We start from the raw sequence: 21666 nt of genomic DNA, 5'->3' as shown, positions 1-21666 counted from the left end.
ATCTTGAAGCAGCTGGTGCATATATCGAGGGCTCCCTGTGTGAGAGGAGGGAAGAATAATGGAGCGACCTGTCTGAGCCAGATCATCTATGCCCTCAGTTGCAAACATTATCTGCTAAGCCTTGATAGCAGTCCGCCCTGCAGCTGCTCTTGGTTGCTTCTGATCCAGTTCAAATTGCTCTGTTCGATGGAGGCCCAAGCGTCGACGATATACTGCTGGAACAATCTTCCACCACGAAAGATGTTGTTGTGATAGATGGGAAACAGGGCGTGGATGAAGTCGATAGGCATAGTACAACAGCTGAGTGACATTCTTTGCGACCTGTGCTGGGTATTTGGGGGGAGAATCAGAGGTATTCCAAGGTGCCAGCCCTCCTCTCCAGATGGAAAGAGAAGGACATAGTGAAGTGGGGAGTATGCATGGCTGAGCTGACTTATATGCTGGAGTCGACCTCCTTGAAGCTGCAAGACGATGTCCTGTTTTTCAGGATACCTGCTCAGATCCATCTCCAGGAATGATCACAGCAATTTCATCAGGCAGTGGGAACATTATATCTTCGACCATCTGTGCCTTGCTGGAAGTGAATGCATGCACGAACATCCGTGTGCTGCTCTGGAGGCTTCTCTCGCATGACCTGATAGGCCTGCTTGTAAAGAGCTGGCATAGGGATTGATTCAATACAGCATGTCATGGAGCTCCCTGAGAATGCCGCGATCAAGACCTTCATTTCCAGGTCGGGTGGCACAAATGTTGGTGGCTTCCTCGGGATTGTAGATATAAAGTTGCACATATGAAGGCTGAATGCCTTCTGGAGGTATGAGACTACCCATGAGGTGATGCAGAGATCCATGAATATGAAAAGCATTGGGGCCAGAGCCTTGGAGGGCTCTATCCTCGATATCGACACCGACCGACGTGAATGCAAGAGCGCTGTTGTACTGCCGAATCTTGGAGACAAATGTCCTGTCAGTATAAGCGCGCTGCAGTTCTGGCGGCCATGGTGGAAAGGGCGGGAGGACAACTTTACCCTCCAAGCAGCATGTACCGAATTTTGGATTCCGTAGGGAGGATTTGAGAGTCTTTCGGATGCAAAGTGCAATGCATGGCACTTGGTGCACTCTACATTAAGAGGACCAAGACTATGAATGTTTATAGGCTCCCTGTATGGTTGAGCTCCATCAGGGATAGGAACAATGCGGTTGATAAGTACTTGGTCCTCTGCCTCACGCTCCTCATGCTGCTGAATCTCTTGAGCTCTTCTCCTTTCTTCATCAGCAGCATGATTTTCTTGAGAAGCAGGATCATTATATTCATGCAGCACCTCTTCTAAGTGCTCTGCCTGCTCATGAATCCTTTGTTGCCTCTGGTGTTGGATCTCCTCTTCCTCTTGACCTGCTCGCATATGATCCTGAGTTCATCTATTGTGCTGCTTCTCTTCCTGTCAACCTGCTTGCACATGATCCTGAGTTAGCCTATTCTGCTGCCCCTCTTCCTGCTCCTGCAAATGAGCCTGTCTCTGGATCCTCTTAGCTTCTTCTTGCTGCAAACGAAGATCCTTCTGCTGCTGCAATTGAGCCTGTCTTTGAAACCTTTTAGCTTCTTGCTGCTGCAGGTGAAGAGCCTCTTGATACTGCAATTGAGCCTGTCTTTGGATCCTCTCAGCTTCTTGCTGCAAGTGAAGAGCCTCCTCATGCTGCCATTGAGCCTCTCTATTGATCCTCTCAGCTTCTTGTTGTTGCAATTGTAACTGAATTTGACGTCGTCAAAATTTCTCCTGTGCTTGCCTTTGAAGCAAGTCATTTCTAATGTGCTCATTGTCCATTTGCTCTGCCTGTAAATGGTGTTAAAACTAAATATTAAATTGATCATAATCGGGTTCAGGTGGCCCATGCAAAGGTGGAGCAGGATTAGGTGCAAAGTAATGAAGAGGATTGTCAAAGTTGCGAGGACCAACTGCACCCTCATAATGAATAGCACCATATACAGGAGGAGCAGGAGCAGGTTGAGCAGGTTGATTATGGACCTGAGGTACCTGCATGGGCTGCATCCCAGCTGCCATTAGCTCTGCCTGTGCCTGCTCTCTTATCTCCTCTCTGTCCTGTTGCCTACGATGGTTGCGCTGGCGGCGTCTATCATTATGAGCTGCATTCATCTGCTCATTCAGGCGTGCATTATAATCAACAGGAGGGTGCTGATGAGCACGTTGCACATGTGCAATGGCATTACATGGCAAGCCAGGATATTGCCCAACTGGTAGCGGTTCATATGGAAAGTGAGGAGGAGGCTGCCATGCAAAAGGTCGTGGAACAGGCCCTGCTTGAGGTTCATTAGCTGGCATAAAATTTGGCTGTGGTACATGAGGGGCAGGCCTATCATGAGCAGCATGTCAACGATTGCGCCTGGTAGGGGACATCATCTGGAGTCGATTGACTCTATCGTGTTCACGTTGGGAGTGACGCTCGCGCTCCGGGGTAATATGTTCATGATATCTAAATAGCATGTGCAGACATTAGCATCATGCACCTTGCATGTAGCAATATATAGTCAGCAACTCACGGAATGGGCATATTTCCGTCCATGTTTGATATTTAAATGGTTGTTTAGCAAGTGTAAAATTTGAGTAGCCTGAGCCCATCAATAAGTCATTTATATCTTTGTTGATAATAATCAAAACCCACAAAAAGTGTATCACACTTTGTTACACTTGGCTGCGGGGGAGGGCAATTTAATTCAAGAATTCTATACAAAAGCAGCAGCCAATTGTGTAATGATTTGTGTCACCAAATTATGTAACAAATTGTGTAACAAATTGTGTAACCCAAATCCGTTATGCTTTTGCTATTCTCGATGCTCGCTCCCTTATAGTAGGAAAAGTGAGTTGTTTGTCCGTATTATGGGCTCGGCGCAGTAGGCGTGCAGAACACTGTCCACTATATCATGTTTGGCAGCATTTTTGGACACCGTGGAAATTTACCTCTCGAAATTCTGAATTAAGATTTTTTCGTAGTCACCATTAGCAAACTCAAGCGAGAAAACCACATGAGATTTCCAAAGTAAGGATTAAGCGAGGTAAGCGAAACCACATGGCGTTTAGTGAATCTAAGCATATCTAAGTGTATCTATGTGGTGCAAGCGGAAACCACGCGAGCATCCGTCCCTTCCCGCAACCGTTCTCCCTTACTTTATAGACTAGCACACACCCGTTGTGCCTTCGGCACAGGAAGCAAAGAGAGTGCTTCGCGCTCTTTGTTGGCTTCCTGGCCTTTGGCTTCATCCTACTTTGGGTGACTTAATAATTATTGCAGGTTTTGAAATAAATTATATTTTATTCACTGAGTTGTGATCAAAATTTCAAAATAAGTTACATACTTTGAGCAGTATTTTGACAAAAGTAAAAGTACAATTGAATATATGTATTTTCTCATTTACTGTTGTGTCTGGTGTTCTGTCCCCCCTCCTCCCATCCTGTTGTCCTCCTCCCGTCCTGTTGTCCTCCTCCCGTCCTGTTGTCCTCCTCCCGTCCTGTTGTCCTCCTCCCGTCCTGTTGTCCTCCTCCCGTCCTGTTGTCCTCCTCCCGTTCTGTTGTCCTCCTCCCGTCCTGTTGTCCTCCTCCCCTTTCCTGTTGTCCTCCCCCTTCCCCCTTCTCTCATTCTCCCATTCTCCTGTTTTTCCCATTTTCTCTGTTTTCCCATTTCCCTCATTCTCCTATTCTCCTTTCCCATTTCCCATTTCTCAATTGTCTTTTCTTAATATGTAGTTGAATTTATGTTGAATTTCATAAATAATAAATGCTTTTACATGCGTGCTGCCCTAACGGGCAGCGGACCCTCGAAAGCACGTGATAGCCACGCGAGATTTCCAAAAGTAAGATTAAGCGAGGTAAGTGAAACCATGTGCTTCGCACATGGCGTTTAGCGAAAAACGCATGACCTTTAGCGAAACGCACATGGCCCTACGTGAAAACCACGCGAGCGTCCAGTACTTCCCTCCCCCATCCTCCCTTACTTTATAGACTAGCACACACCCATTGTGCCTTCGGCACAGGAAGCAAAAAAGAGCGCTTCACGCTCTTTTTTGGCTTCCTGGCCTTTGGCTACATCCTACCTTTGGGTGTTTCAATAATAATTATTATAGGTTTTGAAATAAATTATATATATTGTATTTGTTGAGTCAAGGTTAAGTCCAAATTTAATTACACTTGGCATTTCATAAATTAAGACTAACTATAAAACAAATGTGAATGTGAATGTCAAGAAGGCTTCCAGCCAGGGGGAGGACCCTCCTTGAGTACCTGGTCCAAATGACGCCACTCCTCCCAAGTTTTCCCCTTCCTCTCCTCAAAGATGTGTTCATGCCAAGCATCTGCAACCTTGCGCTGCTTTCTATGTTCAATTGCCTCATCCAAGCATGCACAATTAACATCCCAGTCCATGTCATCGCACTTGCGGACATGCTTGAATTCCTCATCTGCCCTGATCATTCTCTTGGCCATCTTTGGGTTTTCTTGTCGAAGGTCATGAAATCGCTGCTGTGCTGCATGGAGACCCTCTTGCCGAGTGGAGATCTTGCTGTATGGGTTAGTGAGCTGTCTTCGTTCAAGACGCCTCAAGTGACTCTCTGAAAAGCGGAGATGGAGTTCAGATGCCCAGTCAGTCGTACCTGAGGGTACTGATGGAGCAGTGGATGCAGCAACAGGCGGGGTGGGTGTCGCAACAGGTGGAATAACTACATGGCATTGAGCATGCCGCTGCAGTCAGGCAGCATAACTTGTGTCCAGACCCTGCAGAACCCTGGTATTCCAGTCAACAGCAGGGGTCGGCTCGAGAAAGCTGGTGTACCTCGTAGCCACCATAAATGACAAATCAGACAGACAGAAACAACAGAACTCACCTGGCAACATGGCCTGGCACGATGGGGAGTGCAACATTGGAGTCACCACAGGCCACAGCAAAAGATGCTGCTGAAGGTGCTGGGGAAGCACTGGGGATAGCAGCTGCTGTAAATTTTCCAAATCAGATGAAGACAAAGGAAAAGAACTCACCTGGAGGCGGCTGGCTCCGTGTCACGTGACACAGTAAAAAATGCGCCCATGTCGACAGTACTGGCAGGGGCAGGCTGAGTGCTAGTAGGAATTGTCATGTGAGGGCAGCAGGACACAACTGGAGGTATTTGAAAGCGATGGGAAATTTCGGCAGGTGAAGGGCGAGGTTGTGGCAGCGCTGGTGCATTGGTGTTTGCAGCGTTGGGTTGCGGTGTCGAGCGCGGGCAGCACTCAAAAAAGCCACGCAAGTTGCCAAAAAGAGAACTAAGCGAGGTAAGCAAAAACCACATGGCATCCATGTGAGCATGCATGGCACCCACGCGAGCAAATGTGGCCTCCATGCGAGCTTCATGCAAGCACTCGGTGCTTCCCACAACTGTTCTCCCTTACACCGCCAACTGCTGTTTTCAGTCAAACTAAGCTTGTGAGAAAATGATTTAAAACACCTGGCAACCAGCATGATACGAGAATGAATACAGACTTGGCCTATAAATGATAAATTTATAGTGTAAAGCCCACACATCTGGTCCTTATTGAAGATTTTGTCCCGATCCTTGGCAACACCTTCGTTATTGCTATATTTTTGCCCAGACTGGGCCTTAGCCCAGGCCTGGGAATGAACATGTCAGGCATATCGGAAGAAGTCCTGTAGCCCAGGTCGAGCAGCAGACCTGTGGCAGACCTGAGATAGAGCTTATATCAACATCTGAGTGGCCTAGAATAACATTACATTTGCGCACCGCTACTACAACACCAAATTTTAACATTAAATTATTACACTCTTTGAAGCATACTGGCAATGAGATCAAGCTATTAATCAAAATGGTACAACATTTATATGAATCACAGATAGTACAGTTATACTGGTATACACCAGTAGGCAAATTTAAACAGACAAAATATTTGCTAATGCAGAAGGTACATCATAGACTCAGTCTGAAACAACAAGAGAATGAGGAAAGAACAGGGCAGCATGTTTGCAAAACTCGGCCCAGATGTCCACCCTGATAGAGTCTTGTTCCTGTGCGATCACGGTAGGATCACCCGACTGTTCTAGCCACCGCTCGATGAATGGACCTTCCAAAGGGATACAGGAATCCCACTTTGGCCATGAGCCCCTTGGAAACAATGGATAAGCCGCAATGAAGGCAAGCTAGAATGTGTCGCACCCCCACGTCCACAGTTGTGTCTCAGAACCAACGTCAACCAACCAACTTTCGATATTCTTCAATAGCATTGCCCATGTGTTTCAGTCAGAATTGTCGAAGTGTCGAAGTGGCAGGAACGGGATTTGGATGTCATCTGATACATCTTGGTGTGCAGGGGAATTAGTGTCACCCTGACTGCAAAGAGACTGTACTGCGTAAGTTTGGAAAAAAATCGTGAAATATAAGGACTCACAGCGCCATCTGGATGCATTGATTCTCCAGAACTGGAGCATAGATCCATTGATACCGCTTCTACAGCTGGTGAGGTAAAGGACACATATTCTTCTCCAAAAGAAATTGAAATCTGAACAGGCTGTCATGCAAACCAATAGTGAGGAACCAGTTCTGATGTTTGATTGGTTGCAACTACTCACGGCATTCCTTTTGATAACTTGTGTTGGAAGTTTGCCTGAAAAATAGATTGTGAGGAGCACCGACTGTACTGGGCCTTGGTTGATGCCCTGAAATTCGATATCGGGATAAACAATTATATTGGAAAGTAGTCCAGTTGCCATTGATTGGGAGTTGGGAGCTTGAAGTGTTGAACGAGGCAGACAATGTGAGAGAGTATTGGACTTGTTGATTTCGACCATCAAGAATCATGTGACAATGCTTCGCTCCAGCATGACTTGCAACACTGATATCGTTGATGGTGTCGGTGTGTATTTTCCTCATGTATTTGAAGTTTCTATATGTACTGACCTGGTAGTTGCAGTTCTGCAGTTATGTGATAACAATCAAGGTCAGGTCCTATGCAAGGCATGCCCAAAGAAAAATGGCCATTATCATGTAATGGAGCTGTGTCATGCCAAGAAGCACATTATGCAGGCAATCCACATCCATCATGCTAATTATCTCAAGCAGCGACTAATGAGGCTTCAGCGTCCAGTCCAAGTTGAGCCTGAGGCCTCGCTGGATGATAAGGACACTGACACGACAACCATGGAGCCCACTACTGCCACTGATATCGGATTCTCCTTGAGGCTGATGACTCCTTCATGGAGGTTACTGTATGTGACTCGGACCCGCCGCTTGTTGACATGCAGCCTGGTGTACCACTTCCTGCAGCACCCGTGCCGGAGGGCGGCGACCTCGACCTCAGGTTATCGGAGCTCGTGAAAGGCATAATAGGCCATCGGACTCTTGAGCTCGACAAAAAGTGTCCAGACTTATTTGCTGAGCTTCAAACAAGCCTCGCTATGGGCGAAATACCATTCTCGACACGACTTTTCTGATCTTCCGCCAATGAGGAGCATCAGCTCATCGACGAAGCCGAACCTGATTTTGGGGTTGAGCTTCCTGGTAAGTGCCTCGTCATTCCTTCTATGGGGCTATGTATCTCACAATGCTACCAGATGGAATCCTTGACAAGGTGTCCACGAACTTCGAGAGTGTCTCAGTAGATAACCCAACTTATCCATGGCCGTCAAAAGCAGTAAGTCTCTCATCTTGTCAGAAAATTAATTCTTACCTTTCATCAAGCATTTTATAACATCGCTTCTTTTCAGCTCTCCATGCATCCTGTTTTCTGACTCCCAGAAGAGAGCTGTGCTCAACTGGGCCAAAGGGCTCGGCACCACCAATGTCCCGTCACTCGGTGCGATGAAGAAGTGCCATAATTACCTGGATGAGCTTGTCAGCAATCCAACTCAGAAGATGACATCGTGTGCTGGTGATGTATTCTATATCAATAACGTTGCGGAAGCAATCGCAAAGGTACGTCTAGCATGTCTTTCGTGTCCATTCAACAGTGACATTACATTCAGGATTATGCGAATCCACTTACACGTTTTGTGATGCGCGATTATCCCGAGGACGGTGGCGAGGGGATGTCGCAGGTCTTTAATGGCCAGAAGATGTTATTCGATCTTCTGTCACCACCGGCAGCTCGAGTGGACGGAACCGTGTACTTCACACATGAACTGTTACAAGATACTCCTGGAGATTACTTCATCCCAGAACATTTTTTCTATGCCTCTCCGCCTGTAGACTCAGATGATGACAATGGCGAATCCCACGAGAATTCAGTCACAAAGCCCTTATATGCGCTTGGTCGTGCGGTCAAACGAACAGAGGTACATCGTCATTGTGCACCTACTATGATGTATATGTTCTAACTGCACTACTAGGCTGGATTTATTGTTAACGAGGAACAGGAGATCATACCCGCATCTGCCTTCATGCGGTCCTTTGAAGACATTGCTGTGACTCAGGGTGAACTTGATTGTGGCCTTACTGGTACGTTTTACATTTACTTGTCTCGGTAACTGCAAGATTAACATGAGATAAACAGCCTCGTCAACTAAATATGCAATGCTTTCACTAAATCCACTGCATGCAAAGGCAAACGGTCGCATGGTATATACGGTCCCCCTCATCATCTTCATGGACGACGTTTCCGGCAACATATCAAAACAATGGAACAAGCACCACGCAATCTACATGTCAAACGCGAACCTCCCACATGAAATGCTGGAGAAAGAATTCTTTGTGCGCTTCATTACGTCCTCACCGCATGCCGCTCCCATGGAACTTATGCGGGCAATGAAACAGTCCATTTGGTTCATTGTTTTATTCACTCGCTCAGATTGATGCCCTAACTAGATTTACAGTGATGCAGCTACATCTGGGGTCGCTGCATTGGATTGCAAAGACAACGAAGAAGTGTTATTGACCCCATGCGGGCTTTTCATTGCTGGCGACAACCCGATGCAAGCAGAAGAATGTAGTCATGCAGGATTGAACTGCAACTACTTCTGCCGGACATGCGACATTGGTGGAACAAAGGAGTACAAAGCTTCTAAGGATGGCTATAACAGCCTGTTTGCGGTAAGAACATAGTTTGATTGTATTTCAACTACTGATGATGTGATTCAGTCAGGCAATCTTCGAACACCAGAAGGCACTGCTGCAAACATCCAGGAACAGTTTGAGATGGCGCTGAAGCCTGGCGCTACTGAGAAAATCAAGAATTTGGTATCGACGACAGGCGTTCGTGATACAGCCTCGAATTCCATCATTAACACTCTTGTAGAACTTGGAAAGAAGCTTCGAAAATGTACAGTTGGCACTCAAGCAAAGTCCGAGGCTGAAGTCACAGCTGCGCTGGAGAGAGAATTTGAAGAGCTTCTACAAGGTGACAAGCTCGAAGACACCCTCAACCCGTTATTGGGAATGAACGCTCCATGCTTGAATGCAGGATATATCTGCCATTACAAGGGTAGTCTGATTGGAAAGCACTTCAAGAGCCTGTCGCAGGTGATGCCATTCATAATCTACGACCTCGTCCCTTCAACAGTCCTCAATGCCTGGACAATAATGGGCAAACTCGTTGTACTCATCTGGCGCACGAAGATTCTAAATACTGAAGCCTATCTTGTAGGTTAATTCACATATATTCGAAGTTGTAGTTCTTATCCTCTGCGTCTTCTAGGCAAACCTATCTCGGACGATCGAAGACTTTCTTAATGTCACAGCACAGTGTTCCCCCAGCATCATCATCAGCAAACCGAAATTCCACTTCTTGATCCACCTCCCAGCATACATCCGTCGTTTTGGACCTGCGATTATATTTCCAACCGAACGCTATGAATCATTCAATCACGTTTTCCATTTGACGTGTATATACAGCAACTGTCAAGCTTCGAGCTGTGACAGCTGCAGGATATTTGCTCATCAAGATATTGTCAAACATATCGCTACAGGTGGATTTTGGTATGACTCCAAGACCTCAAAATGGGTTCAAGGAAGTCAAGAGGTTCTTGGATATATATACGATCACCCAGAACAGGCGCAATTGCTTGGATTGTCGCACCTTGTTTGTAACCCTCCTGTACCTGGTAAATCAAGTGTATCACGCCTTGCTTTATTTTCGCTAATGATTTACATAGGTTCCGGAAAGGCTGAATCTACTATTGGCACCAACAGAAAAACAACCAGAAAGGGTGCAGTGGCCTGGAAGAACACTCGTTGTGCGAAGATCTTGAAGACTGCGAAGCCCAGCACTAGTTATTTTCACGGAAAATCGCTTGTAGCAAGCAAGGGAGATGTTGCGCATTTAAACAGTCATGTTGGCTTCCGTCAAATGACAAATGGGCAGGTGAGTGGTTTCTGATCATGTTCACGACTGTTAGTTCACAAGATATCACTAGATGGCAATTGGACGAATTCTGGAGATTCTGATGTCATCCGGTGATCCTGACAACGTGTCACACATTGCGCTGCAGCTTTTTGCATTTGCCGATACGCTACATCCCTCCGTCCATCTCCCATGTCTCAACCTTTTGGATGACGAAGTGGTCATTACAGCAGCAGTGAGTCATTCTACAAATGCATGAGCTATACTGACTACTGTCACACAGGATATCAAATGTGTGATCAATCTCCAGCATAATTGTATCGATTCGCAGTGCACAGACACCCTCCAGATGGCCATGCATCAAGAACAGATCGAAACTTTGCGAACGATACCTACCATCCACCATAAGTCCACTCCAAACTATTTTCTCAATGCCTACTCCATTCATAACTACAGTTATATCCATCTTATCATTCCGGAGACGCTTCGTGAAACACCGCTAAGAGTTACTAACATCGCAGAAGTTCGGGCAACCGCTGTACAGCACATGAAGGAGAAGAAGGCTTTGAAGAAAGCTGGCGACACGTTGCAAGAAGCTGAAAGAACAGAAAACGATATCCAGGGCCCCTTGATGCCAGCACCTGCATTTGATAAACCTCCTGCCAGACCAAAGACTGCTGCAAAGTCAAAAGCAAAGGCAGGTGCTGGCTCCAGCACACGAGGAAGGAGGGCTACGGCGTCATCTCATGCTGGCCAAGTTGTTGCTGGATCCTCTGGACTTGAGGCACCATCCACTCAGCAAAATCCCCTGGTTCAATCCACTTCTTTGGTCCAACATGCTCAGGGCCAATTTACGCTGCCAACAAATGCATTCCCTCCACTGCAATCCTTCCACCCCCCTATACCCCATTTGCACCATCCGCTACAATCACACTTTCCTCCGGTGCAGCCATACCTTTCTGCACCTCAACCATACCCTCAAATGCACTACCCTCATCCACCACCACCAGCTCCATATATTCACTCAAGTTATCGCCAAAGTACAGACACTCACCCTGCCAATGCACGGTCGGTTCCTACAGCCTCAGGATCAAACTTTCATATGACACCGCCTCACGAACTGCAGTTCCAAGGTCTTCCAAACCCCTACTTTCAGCCGCCTGGCTATGGTTAGAGATGATGAGGACCGAAGAATAAGGATAAGTCATTGTCTTGAAAGTCAAGCTCCCCATTTCATTGCCTATGTCCTTCACCGCACAAAACTTCATTCCATATACCACAAAGCTCCCCCATTCCATTACCTATGCCCTTCACCACACAAAACTTCATTATCTATACCACAAAGCTCCCCCATTTCATTGCCTATGCCCTTCACCGCACAAAACTTCATTCTTCCATGACCCATACCGCCCTTCTAGCAAAGCTTCCCCATTTCATTGCCTATGCCCTTCACCGCACAAAACTTCATTCTATATACCGCAAAGCTCCCCCATTCCATTACCCATGCCCTTCACCGCACAAAACTTCATTATCTATACCGCAAAGCTCCCCCATTTCATTGCCTATGCTCTTCACCGCACGAAACTTCAATCTTCCATACTCATATTCTAACTCATGGACAAAGTGTGCTGTCGAGAAAAGTACTACTTGTATACTCAATTCACGCTCTCCTTTGTTTCCAAGTGCTCTGCTTTTGTTGTGCTCGGCTCCCTGGATTTCAACCCTCCCTTGTGCGCCCTCAAAGTTACGAAGTTATGTTATGATTAATTTGAACCAAATTTTCAGGGTGCTTTGATGTTCATTCACCATCACTCGTGCAGCACCAGGCAGAATCCACTGCATTTTCCTCATCAATGATCTCTCGCTATCCTGTGCATCCTCGCGGTTCCAAACCTTTGGCTGGTACACAGAACAGAGGTTTGGTGGGTGGTGTTACGACTGGGATAGTTCTGCTGTTGCCGGTCAAGATAGACCTGTCGGGCGAACAGTTCGTCGGCCTTCCTAATACAAGGAAGGTTTCTGGTGGTTCCTACTGCACGAGCCGCGGCTTCTATGCAGGATCAGCGGCGAGTGGTTTTAGCACTTCTGCCTAGGCGGTGAGTGGTTTTAGCACTTCTACCGCAATCAAGGGTTTCAGGCTAAGACAGTGAGTGACTGCCTTAGAATCAGAGTTCAGGCTACTAAGGGTGGAGACCTTAGTAGATCAGGTTTCAAGGGGAAAACCCAGTAGATTAAGTTAAGGAATACATCTATGGTACATGAGGGTTTATATAGGTAAAAGGAAGCGGCGTAGCCGCGACAAGAAAGGTAACAGAGATAGGAAAAAGAGTACAACCTATCAAGATAGCAAAGATAGGTGAAACCGCCATGCGGCGCAAGATAGTATCTATGTTACAATCAGAAAGAAGAGAAGTGCGGACAGCCCGCTTGATAAGAGAATAGCCGAGTCTAGATGAGTCTAGAGTCGGCGGCATGGTTACAAGAAAAGAAAAATGAAATAGGAGTAAATGTTATTGTAACATTACCCCGGTGTAACCGTTGAAGTCTCCGACTTCAATCCATCCTAGCGTCGTCATAGTAGACGGGGTCTGCTTCGGCGTTGTTAAAGTCATCAAGGTCCGTAGAGGAGCTTGGCTGGTTGCGATAGTCTTCATCGGCTTGTTCGCATTCTTGCTCATAGAATGCTTTCTGGTCTGCCTCCCAATTGCGGAGGGCTTCATAGAATCCGTCATCTGTATAGACGATCGGAAGTGGGTAGGTTCCTCTAAGGTCTTTACAATAGACCGAGAGGTGTCCGGGGGCGATGGCATGGCATACCACGCAGGAGTACTGAGGGCAGTTCTTGTGACGATGCCCGTATTCTTTACATATGCGGCATTTGACGTTGTCAAAGCCTGGCTTCTTTGCGGAGATGCGAGGAGGTGGGGAGGGGGATGTAAGGTCGATGACCTCTCTTTCTTTCTTCTTATCTTCTCTCATACAGCGCCTTCGAGCGATCTGGTATCCGGTAGGTCTTCTTCCTCTGGAAGCAACCTGTGGTTGCGGTGCTCTGACCGGAAGTGGAGAGCGAGTTACGATCTGGTGACTGATGACGGGAGAGAGGACGAGGAGGAGAAGGCGGACGAGCGACTTCAGTCGCGGTTCGGTTGGCAATGAGGTGTACAACTGATAGCAAGTCAGGCTTAAGGCTATCAGGGAGAAGCTGAAGCGCAATCGATCTGATGCGCCTCTGGCACTGGATGACTTCATGTGCTTCTTGTGCAGAAGCGAGGGGAATTCGGTTTGCGGATAGTTCAATCAGGCGGGTGGTCCTGATGATGTTAATGATGGCAGCAATTATTGCTGCGCTTCTTGCTGGGCGTTCGGCGAGCTTTCTCTCCAGCTCGAGTGCGTGTTGCTCTGATAGAATCGTTGCTTCAAAGAGGGCGTCTCCCTCAATACGATCAATGACGGTGAAATAAAGAGAGGACGAAAGTGATACGTCGGTATCCTCTGACGATGAGGGGTCGGAGACGGAGGATGCAAGGGAGGAGTGCTTCATCTAAGCACGAATCGTTCAGGTCTGGGAGATAGGGACGAAATTGGTTCCTGGAGTTCGGCGGAGTCGAGGGTAAGAGTGGAGGGGCAGTGGACATGTTTTCTTTGACTGGGGTTGCTTGGGTTTGCTGTCCTTCAAGCCAATTTCGTTCTCTTCTTATACGCTTTGAGAAGCGTCTGGGAATTTTCTAGGTCATCTTCTTTGACCCATTCGTTGCTGGCAGATGAGTATCCTTTCCAGGATACTAGATAGCGACGGCGTGCCGCTGTTCCTTTGTGTGCGAGGATCGCTTCTACTTCGTACTCCTCAACCCCATTGATAATGTCAGGTGAGGGTTCGATGAAATTCGGGCCGTGGACCTTCTGTCTCCCGATAGGAGGATAGCTTCAGATGCATGGAACGTGGGGTGGACTTTCCATTGTTCCGGGAGCTGGAGTGTGAAGGTGATGGGAGATAGCACCTTGGTAATGGTAAAGGGGCCGTGCCGCTTTGGCGCCAGCTTCTTCGAGGGTAGGTGCGTCAATAAGTGCTCCGCTGACAACCAGACCTTATCTCCAATCTTCCATGGTTCATACTTCTTCCTGTGCGTCCTTTCGGCCATTCGTTGCATAGCGATGTTGTGGCAAGACACCGCTTCTTCTCTCATTTTCTGGAGGTTGGTGACGCGGTCCTCGGCCGCGGGGATGTCGGTAGGGGGAAAGGCGTAGGGTATACCTCTAGGCTCATAGCCCATCATCAGGAAGAACGGTGATGCGTTCCGTGCATCGTGCTTTCGGTGGTTATGCACGAATTCTGCCATAGGTAGATGCTGTACCCAGGTTTCAGGGTTCGATCGGCAGTAGATCCGAAGGTAGGTCTCGATCTCCTGGTTCAATCTTTCTGTCTGTCCGTCGGTCTGAGGGTGATATGCGGTAGATAGGGCAACTTCATAGTCTAGTAATCTTCCGAGTTCTTTGGAGAACTTCGATGCGAACTGCGGTCCGCGATCTGAAATGAGCTTGTCGTGGAGCCCAAAGCGTAGGAAAACTTTCTTGAAAAATAGTTGCGCTACTCCTTCGGAGGTGATGTTCTTCTTGCAAGGTGAAATAATTACCCCCTTTGTAAGTCCGTGGTCTACCACGACCATCATAGAATCATAACCACCGCTCTCGGGGAGGTCGGTGATTAGATCAACGGAGAGCTGGGAAAAGGGGCGTACACCGGAAGAGCTAATCGGTTTCAGGGGAGGAGTAGTGGGGTGAGTGTCAGATTTCATCTGCTGACACGTGGCACATCCTTCGACATATTTCCTAATAAAGGTGCCCATCTGGGGCCACCAATAGTCACGTTTGACTAATTCTTCTGTTTTGAATCTGCCGGGGTGTCCGGCGGTCGGGTGATCATGGTGAAGCTGCAGGATGCGGCTTCGGGTAGCGGGGGGTGCGTAGGCACGGTTCTTGTACTTCAAGATACCGTTATCGAATTTCCAGTCGGATAATGCCGACTTCATGGGGGGCAAGCATAGCCCATCTAATGCGTCACTGGCGGTCTTGATGATGGGATCCGCCGTAGGATCATCGGCTTTCAGAGCCGTTTCTAGTTCGATGTCGATGAGTCGAACAAACATATCATCAGGTAATAGGATAACGTCCTGGTTATCGGTCTCGGTGGGATGGTGATCAGGACGGCGTGATAAGGCGTCAGGGGGCAGCGAGTTTGTTCCAGCTACATGATGAAATTCGAGGTCGAATTCATTCAGGTGAGCTGCCAGCGTGCTTGGCGACGTGTCAACTGTTGAGCGGATCTGAAGTAGAGGAGGTTCATGTGGTCCGTGAATACGATTACCGGGTGTCCGTGTCCTTCGAGATAATGTCTCCATGCTGCTAAAGCACGGATGACGGCCAGTAGTTCTCTGTCATAAATCTGATAGTTCCGTTCTGCTGCATTGAGAGATGCAGAAAGATAGGCGCAGGGATGGTAAGCGCCGTTTTCAGTCGGTCTGTAGTAGCACTGCTCCAGTTGCTACTAGGGAGGCGTCAGTTGCAATAGCGAATTGCTTTGCAGGGATCAGGGGTTCTTCAAGACAGGTTCCGTCATAAAGCACTTTCTAAGTGCTTGGAAGCTGTTTTCTTCTTCTTCAGTCCAGCAGAATGGCTGGGTCTTCTTCGTCAGGTTGTTCAGGGGTTTCGCGATGTCAGAAAAGTGCGGGATGAAATGCCGATAGAAGTTGCAGAATCCGAGGAAAGATCGTACATCAGTGACGGTTTTCGGTGTCGGCCAATCTGCGATGCCCTTGAGTTTGGTAGGGTCCATTGCGATTTGTCCGGGTCTGATGATCATTCCGAGGTAGTCGACTTCTTGTACGTCGAATAGGCATTTTTCTGCTTTCAAGAATAATTTCTCTTTTCTGAGGATGTCAAGTATCCGGCGTGTCCGTTCATGGTGTTCTTCGAGGTTCTTGAAAATATCAGGATGTCATCCATATAAACGATGAGCCATCCTTCGTTCAGTTCCTGTTGGAACGTCTGGTTCATATAGGCCTGGAAAGTACCGGGGGAATTGCAAAGACCAAAGAACATGACATTCGGCTCAAAGAGTCCGAATTCAGTCGTAAATGCTGCCTTCCATCTGTCTTCAGGGTGAATCCGAATGTTGTTATATCCGGATCGGACGTCCATCTTGGTGAAGTACTTTGCGTCGCGAAGTTTCGCTAAGAGTGGTGGAATGAGGGGAAGGGGATACGCGTTCTTTATCGTCCATTCATTAATATACCGGTAGTCTTGACAAGGCCGTAGAGATCCGTCTTTCTTTCCAACGAAGAAGAAGCCGCTTGACTGAGGGGATTTCGAGGGAGAGATGAATTCCTTTTTCACGTGTTCATCAATAAATGCTTTGACCGCGACCCTTTCTTTCTCAGATAAGGGGTAGAGTTTGGAGGATTTGGGAATATATCCGGGTTTGGTTTCAATCCTGTGGTCAATACCGGGTCGGTGAGGTGGCATAGAGTTAAGACCGTCTTTGGCAAAAAGGTCGGCGAAGTCGTGAAGGTAAGAAGGGACTAATTCTTCGAAAGTCTTCTTCTTTTTCTCGATCTCACCTTCCATGGCTAATTCCTGGGACTTATTGCTAGTCTTCAGGTATTCAGGAAGTGAGGGGGGTTTTGCCATTTTCTTGGTTTCAAAGGCCGATGTACCGTCGCGGGTAAGGGGAGTGTCCAAATCCAAATTCTCTATCAGGCGTACTGCGGTGGCGTCCTGGGAGTATTCAATGAGGAATTCATCGTCGGTGAAGGGGAAAGGAGGCCAATTCTTCGACTTTTGGTGCGAAGTTATCCTTTATCCAAGCGTCATGCTTCTGATCAAAGTTCGGGATTTCTAATCCCTCATCTTCTTCGTCTGGATCAGGGTTCAGGTGCGGGATAGGTTCATCTTCATCGGGGATCTCCTCGATGGAGGCACGGAATTCTTCCTTCTTCTGGCGGGTAGGCTCAGAAGTAATGGGGACTTTCTTCGAAGTCGGGGTTTCGGGATTCAGCGCCTTCTTGGGGGTCGCTGGTTCTTTGATAGGCACCTTCTTGGGGTGCAAGATATTCTTGGGGGCCTTCCTGGGGTAAGGCTTTGGTTTGAAGAGCGGCTTGAAGCCTGCGTCCTTCCTTTCTTGATCTATCCAGAGTTCTACTTCTCTAGGATCTTGGGGTCTCGTTGAGGGTGAGACAGTTTTCTGCCCAGTTGATGTCTGGGTTCATGGCTTTCAGCCAGGGGAATCCAAGGAGGAATGTTGTCCTTGGTTCGAAGCTTGGTCACGTTGAATTTTCCATACATGACCCGCTTGTCAATCTTGATGCCGAGTTCGACATATTCTCTAATCTTCCCGCCACGGCAGTCACTACCGTCAGCGGTGACCATGGTAAAGGGTTTCGAGAGTTTCTTGGTCCGAATTCCGTGATAGTCGATGAATTCGGTACTGATGAATGATCCGGCGGCGCCGGAATCGATGACTACGGTGGTTTCGACTGGTTTCGCACGTTTAGTTGGGAGGAGAGTGGCAGGGACACGTAACTCTTCTTTATTACCAACATGATGTACAGTGCGAACTGGAATGGGAGGGACTGGCGTCGATACAGACCTCCATTCTAAAAATCCCCCTTCTTAGTCATCCTACGGGTATCCATAGTTTCATCGTCAGATTCTTCTTCCTTATGCTTGGCCTCACGGGCCGGTTTCCTTTCCTTTGGGTGGTGTTCCCTATCATTGGCTCTGTGGCCAGTCTGGTGGCATATGAAGCATTTGCCTGTCTCTCATATGTTCGGCCCTTTCTTTCTCTGAGAGGCGGTCGACCTCCATAGAGTCTCTGTCTCCTCGCGGTTGGTACCTTTCAGGTCCGAATCGGTTCTTCTTCTTCTGAGTCTGGTGCTGGGTTTTGGGCCTCAGCGCTAGGATCTGCTGGTAGGCGTTGTCCATTTCTCTAGTGGACTCGACCATTCCTTCAAAGTCTAATGCGATATTGCCTGCTCTGTAAATAGCATTGGCAATTCCAAACTTCAATCCGGCGGTAAAGAAGTGGACCCTCGGTCCTTCTTCCTGCAGGCCGGTCAACTGGAAGAGATGTCTTATCTCTGTGATGTATTCTTCTAAGGACCCTTCTTGCTTGAAGGTCCTAAGCTTGATCCACGCTTCGGTGGCTGCTTCTCCCGTGGTGAATGCTTTAAGGAAAGCTTTTTTGAATTCTTCCCACGTTCCATACCCGATGGGTTGCTTGTTTCTGTCTAGCCTAGTAGTGTCTTGAGCTAGAGTCAAGAAGTCCTCCTTCCAGGTTAATGCCGACTTTTCATTCATGAAAGAAGTGGCGAAGATGATGCATTTCTTGTCAGTGTTGTAGATTTCACTGTTAATATCAAGGTAGGCGGCAACCGAGAGCAAAAAGCTTTTTGCGTTTTTCTCGTTGCCATCAAAGATCGGTGGCGTTCCGATTTTGATTTCAACTGGCTTGTTATAAGCGGATGCAGCTACTGCTGCGGCGGTGGCACTGGATGAAGCGGAGGGTCCCGACATGTTTCCAAATGCGGCGGCAAGGATGTTCGCGGTTATCGAATCAATGGTGTCGAAGTACTGTTGGGAAACAAGTACTGGGTGAGAAACTTAATCTTTTGTTACGACTGGGATAGTTCTGCTGTTGCCGGTCAAGATAGACCTGTCGGGCGAACAGTTCGTCGGCCTTCCTAATACAAGGAAGGTTTCTGGTGGTTCCTACTGCACGAGCCGCGGCTTCTATGCAGGATCAGCGGCGAGTGGTTTTAGCACTTCTGCCTAAGCGGTGAGTGGTTTTAGCACTTCTACCGCAATCAAAGGTTTCAGGCTAAGACAGTGAGTGACTGCCTTAGAATCAGAGTTCAGGCTACTAAGGGTGGGGACCTTAGTAGATCAGGATTCAAGGGGGAAAACCCAGTAGATTAAGTTAAGGAATACATCTATGGTACAGAGGGTTTATATAGGTAAAAGGAAGCGGCGTAGCCTGCGACAAGAAAGGTAACAGAGATAGGAAAAAGAGTACAACCTATCAAGATAGTAAAGATAGGTGAAACTGCCATGCGGCGCAAGATAGTATCTATGTTACAATCAGAAAGAAGAGAAGTGCGGACAGCCCGCTTGATAAGAGAATAGCCGAGTCTAGGTGAGTCTAGAGTCGGCGGCATGGTTACAAGAAAAGAAAAATATAATAGAGGTAAATGTTATTGTAACAGGTGGTAGTAGTTCTCTGCTAACACCAGACATTAATTTGTTGAGATCTCGAGGAAGGAGCACCTCAACGTCAGGCAGGCTTCGAGTTGATCGAACTAGACCTTCTTCTGCATGCGGCTCTGCAGCAGCAGGAGATATTGGTCGAGCACGATCGCCACTCGGCACATTCAAAACATCTGCTTCACAAGGCCAGACTGGCATTGGACATTGTGGCAGCATTCGACGCTCTCCTGAATTGTCTGATGACTCACTCGAGGAGCCTATTAGTGCTGGTGTACGTCGCCAAAGGACATACTCTGATGCTGGCCTGGGCGATCCAACTGTGCTGACACCCTCACGTGCAAAACGACTCAAGACATATGCAAAGAAAGTGGCTGAGGAGAATGATGTTCCAGAACGGGGTCTTTTTGACTTCATTGATGTGAGTCGCTTTGCTTGATGTGCATACTCTTCTCTGATTTTAATTTTTTAGACCAGTGGAATATATTATATGCTTATTGATCTTAAAGTATGCATGATGAAAATGGACTCGACTCGAAAGGCTGCTATGCTTGCTGATGTCAAAGAGTTGTTAAACTCGAAGGACTTCAAGGTATTTTAAATTTCTACACTACAAGTCGCCAGGCTAATTTAATGTTATGCAGTCTGGCCTCCAAAATCGTCTGACTGCATGTCTCCTGTCACCCAACCTGACTGCATATAAGACGGACGCGCTCCCAAACATCTCGGTAACCTCCTTTGGTATCGACTATCTCATGAGACTGACGCTGTAACAGACCTTTATTAAGGAAAACAGCAGCATCTTCAAGGTTCCTTCATCACTATTCGAGGATGTAGAGCTCAGCGCAATATTCGCAACAACCGTTAGCGATCTTCTTTCATCAATCCGAGGTGGAATGAAGTCCAAGGTATGTGCCTTAGTACCTTGTGCTAGAAAATTCTCAAATTATCACTCAGTTGCTCTCATCTATCCAAAAACACCTGAGCATAATGGACACATCAAAATCGCTTGCTCACGGCTGTATAGAGGTTGACGCCGCTCATTGGAATAGGGTCGCTTTTTTGGTATGTTTTCATTGTATCAGATATTATAGGATGATCACATTCAACATTAGCGGTGCTGCTTGCATGTCTTCATGATTGGTATCAGTGACCACAAGACTCTTTCGCTCAAGGCTCTCTACTCGGACTCACTCATACCATCTCTCCACTCAGCTATCCGTGCTAGAATCGGACCACAGCTCGGCATTGACATCAACAGCATCGAGCGTGAGTTGTATGGTGATGAGGCGGATCATGATGGTATACCACTGGATAGCACATCGGTGACCAATGAACATGGGGAAACCCAAGGTACATGTGCTACAGATGACAATGGTGATTTCGCTGGGACTGACAGCTTGGATGAGCACTTGGGTGGGAATGGAGATGCAGACCAGGACTATGAGCTTGAAGATAATGAAGGCATTGATACCACCATGTTAAACAGGCCGGCCGCTTCACCCAGACAACTCTGGCTTTGGGGACAACGGTAGGCCTATCATTTTCAGCACGGGAAAATTTTGGGACTTTGTCGACATTTCACTCGAAAATGTTCGCAAAATTGCCAAGGAGGAGGCGGCGGCTGATCAGAGTGGAAATACAGGATACGAAACCGCATTTCAGCAGTAGGTGTTTTATTATCATACCTTGCAAACGGTCACTCATTATTACCAAGAATCCAGGTGGAATATTTCCAGCAGGACCTTGCTGAATTTCCTGGCAACATGGTTATTCCTAAACTTCTCGCAAGCAACACCCCTCAGTGGCAGACTACCATCCAGAATAAGCTTCTGTGGAACGAGGATCAGTGATTCTGTCGCCGCTGCTTATTCACCTATCCGTGCACATATACATACATACCACACTCGTTTCCACCTACTAATCACATCTGTATCCAATTCGTCATAATGGAATGTTTTTCGTGGCCTGCTTCATTTGCTTGGATGTTCAATGTGATGGTGGTAGCACAAATAAAAATATGCATAATTAATTGCAGTAATAATTGCTTGCAAGGTCAGGATGATGCACAAAATGTCGAGCAG

The 21666-nt window shown here is 47.4% G+C and overlaps 5 protein-coding genes across 5 annotated transcripts; 3 read left to right on the top strand and 2 right to left on the bottom strand.

Moving 5' to 3' along the window:
* Positions 1-1849: 1849 nt before the first annotated feature.
* EDB93DRAFT_1107225 (uncharacterized protein) lies at positions 1850-2579 on the bottom strand (the record flags this gene model as incomplete). Its single annotated transcript, XM_041447698.1, has 4 exons — positions 1850-2191; positions 2227-2399; positions 2446-2489; positions 2557-2579. The coding sequence occupies 4 exons, from the start codon at positions 2577-2579 to the stop codon at positions 1850-1852; spliced, it is 582 nt and encodes a 193-aa protein (XP_041303581.1).
* Positions 2580-3425: 846 nt separating this feature from the next.
* On the bottom strand, positions 3426-5139 carry EDB93DRAFT_1107224 (uncharacterized protein; the record flags this gene model as incomplete). The annotated part of the gene is made up of 7 exons (XM_041447697.1): positions 3426-3745; positions 4025-4100; positions 4292-4617; positions 4660-4725; positions 4768-4829; positions 4891-4980; positions 5042-5139. 7 exons carry the CDS (start codon positions 5137-5139, stop codon positions 3426-3428), a joined length of 1038 nt encoding a protein of 345 aa, XP_041303580.1.
* Positions 5140-7582: 2443 nt separating this feature from the next.
* EDB93DRAFT_1092576 (uncharacterized protein) lies at positions 7583-10886 on the top strand (the record flags this gene model as incomplete). The annotated part of the gene is made up of 11 exons (XM_041446442.1): positions 7583-7684; positions 7732-7965; positions 8016-8324; positions 8379-8487; positions 8543-8810; positions 8862-9078; positions 9127-9627; positions 9683-10081; positions 10151-10348; positions 10401-10562; positions 10611-10886. Coding segments are annotated over 11 exons (2775 nt in total), but the record flags the coding sequence as incomplete, so codon positions are not given.
* Positions 10887-11630: 744 nt separating this feature from the next.
* EDB93DRAFT_1254395 (uncharacterized protein) lies at positions 11631-12420 on the top strand (the record flags this gene model as incomplete). The annotated part of the gene is made up of 3 exons (XM_041453606.1): positions 11631-11950; positions 12011-12057; positions 12113-12420. The coding sequence occupies 3 exons, from the start codon at positions 11631-11633 to the stop codon at positions 12418-12420; spliced, it is 675 nt and encodes a 224-aa protein (XP_041303578.1).
* A 6693-nt stretch (positions 12421-19113) lies between these two features.
* Positions 19114-21435, top strand: EDB93DRAFT_1254391 (uncharacterized protein; the record flags this gene model as incomplete). Its single annotated transcript, XM_041453605.1, has 9 exons — positions 19114-19157; positions 19682-20003; positions 20055-20174; positions 20227-20310; positions 20359-20490; positions 20540-20647; positions 20698-20998; positions 21072-21249; positions 21300-21435. 9 exons carry the CDS (start codon positions 19114-19116, stop codon positions 21433-21435), a joined length of 1425 nt encoding a protein of 474 aa, XP_041303577.1.
* Positions 21436-21666: the final 231 nt, after the last annotated feature.

Source organism: Suillus bovinus (genome assembly GCF_016758785.1).
Source record: "Suillus bovinus strain UH-Sbo-P2 chromosome Unknown EDB93scaffold_73, whole genome shotgun sequence".
NCBI lineage: Eukaryota > Fungi > Basidiomycota > Agaricomycetes > Boletales > Suillaceae > Suillus > Suillus bovinus.
This window is presented reverse-complemented; position numbering and strand designations above follow the sequence as displayed.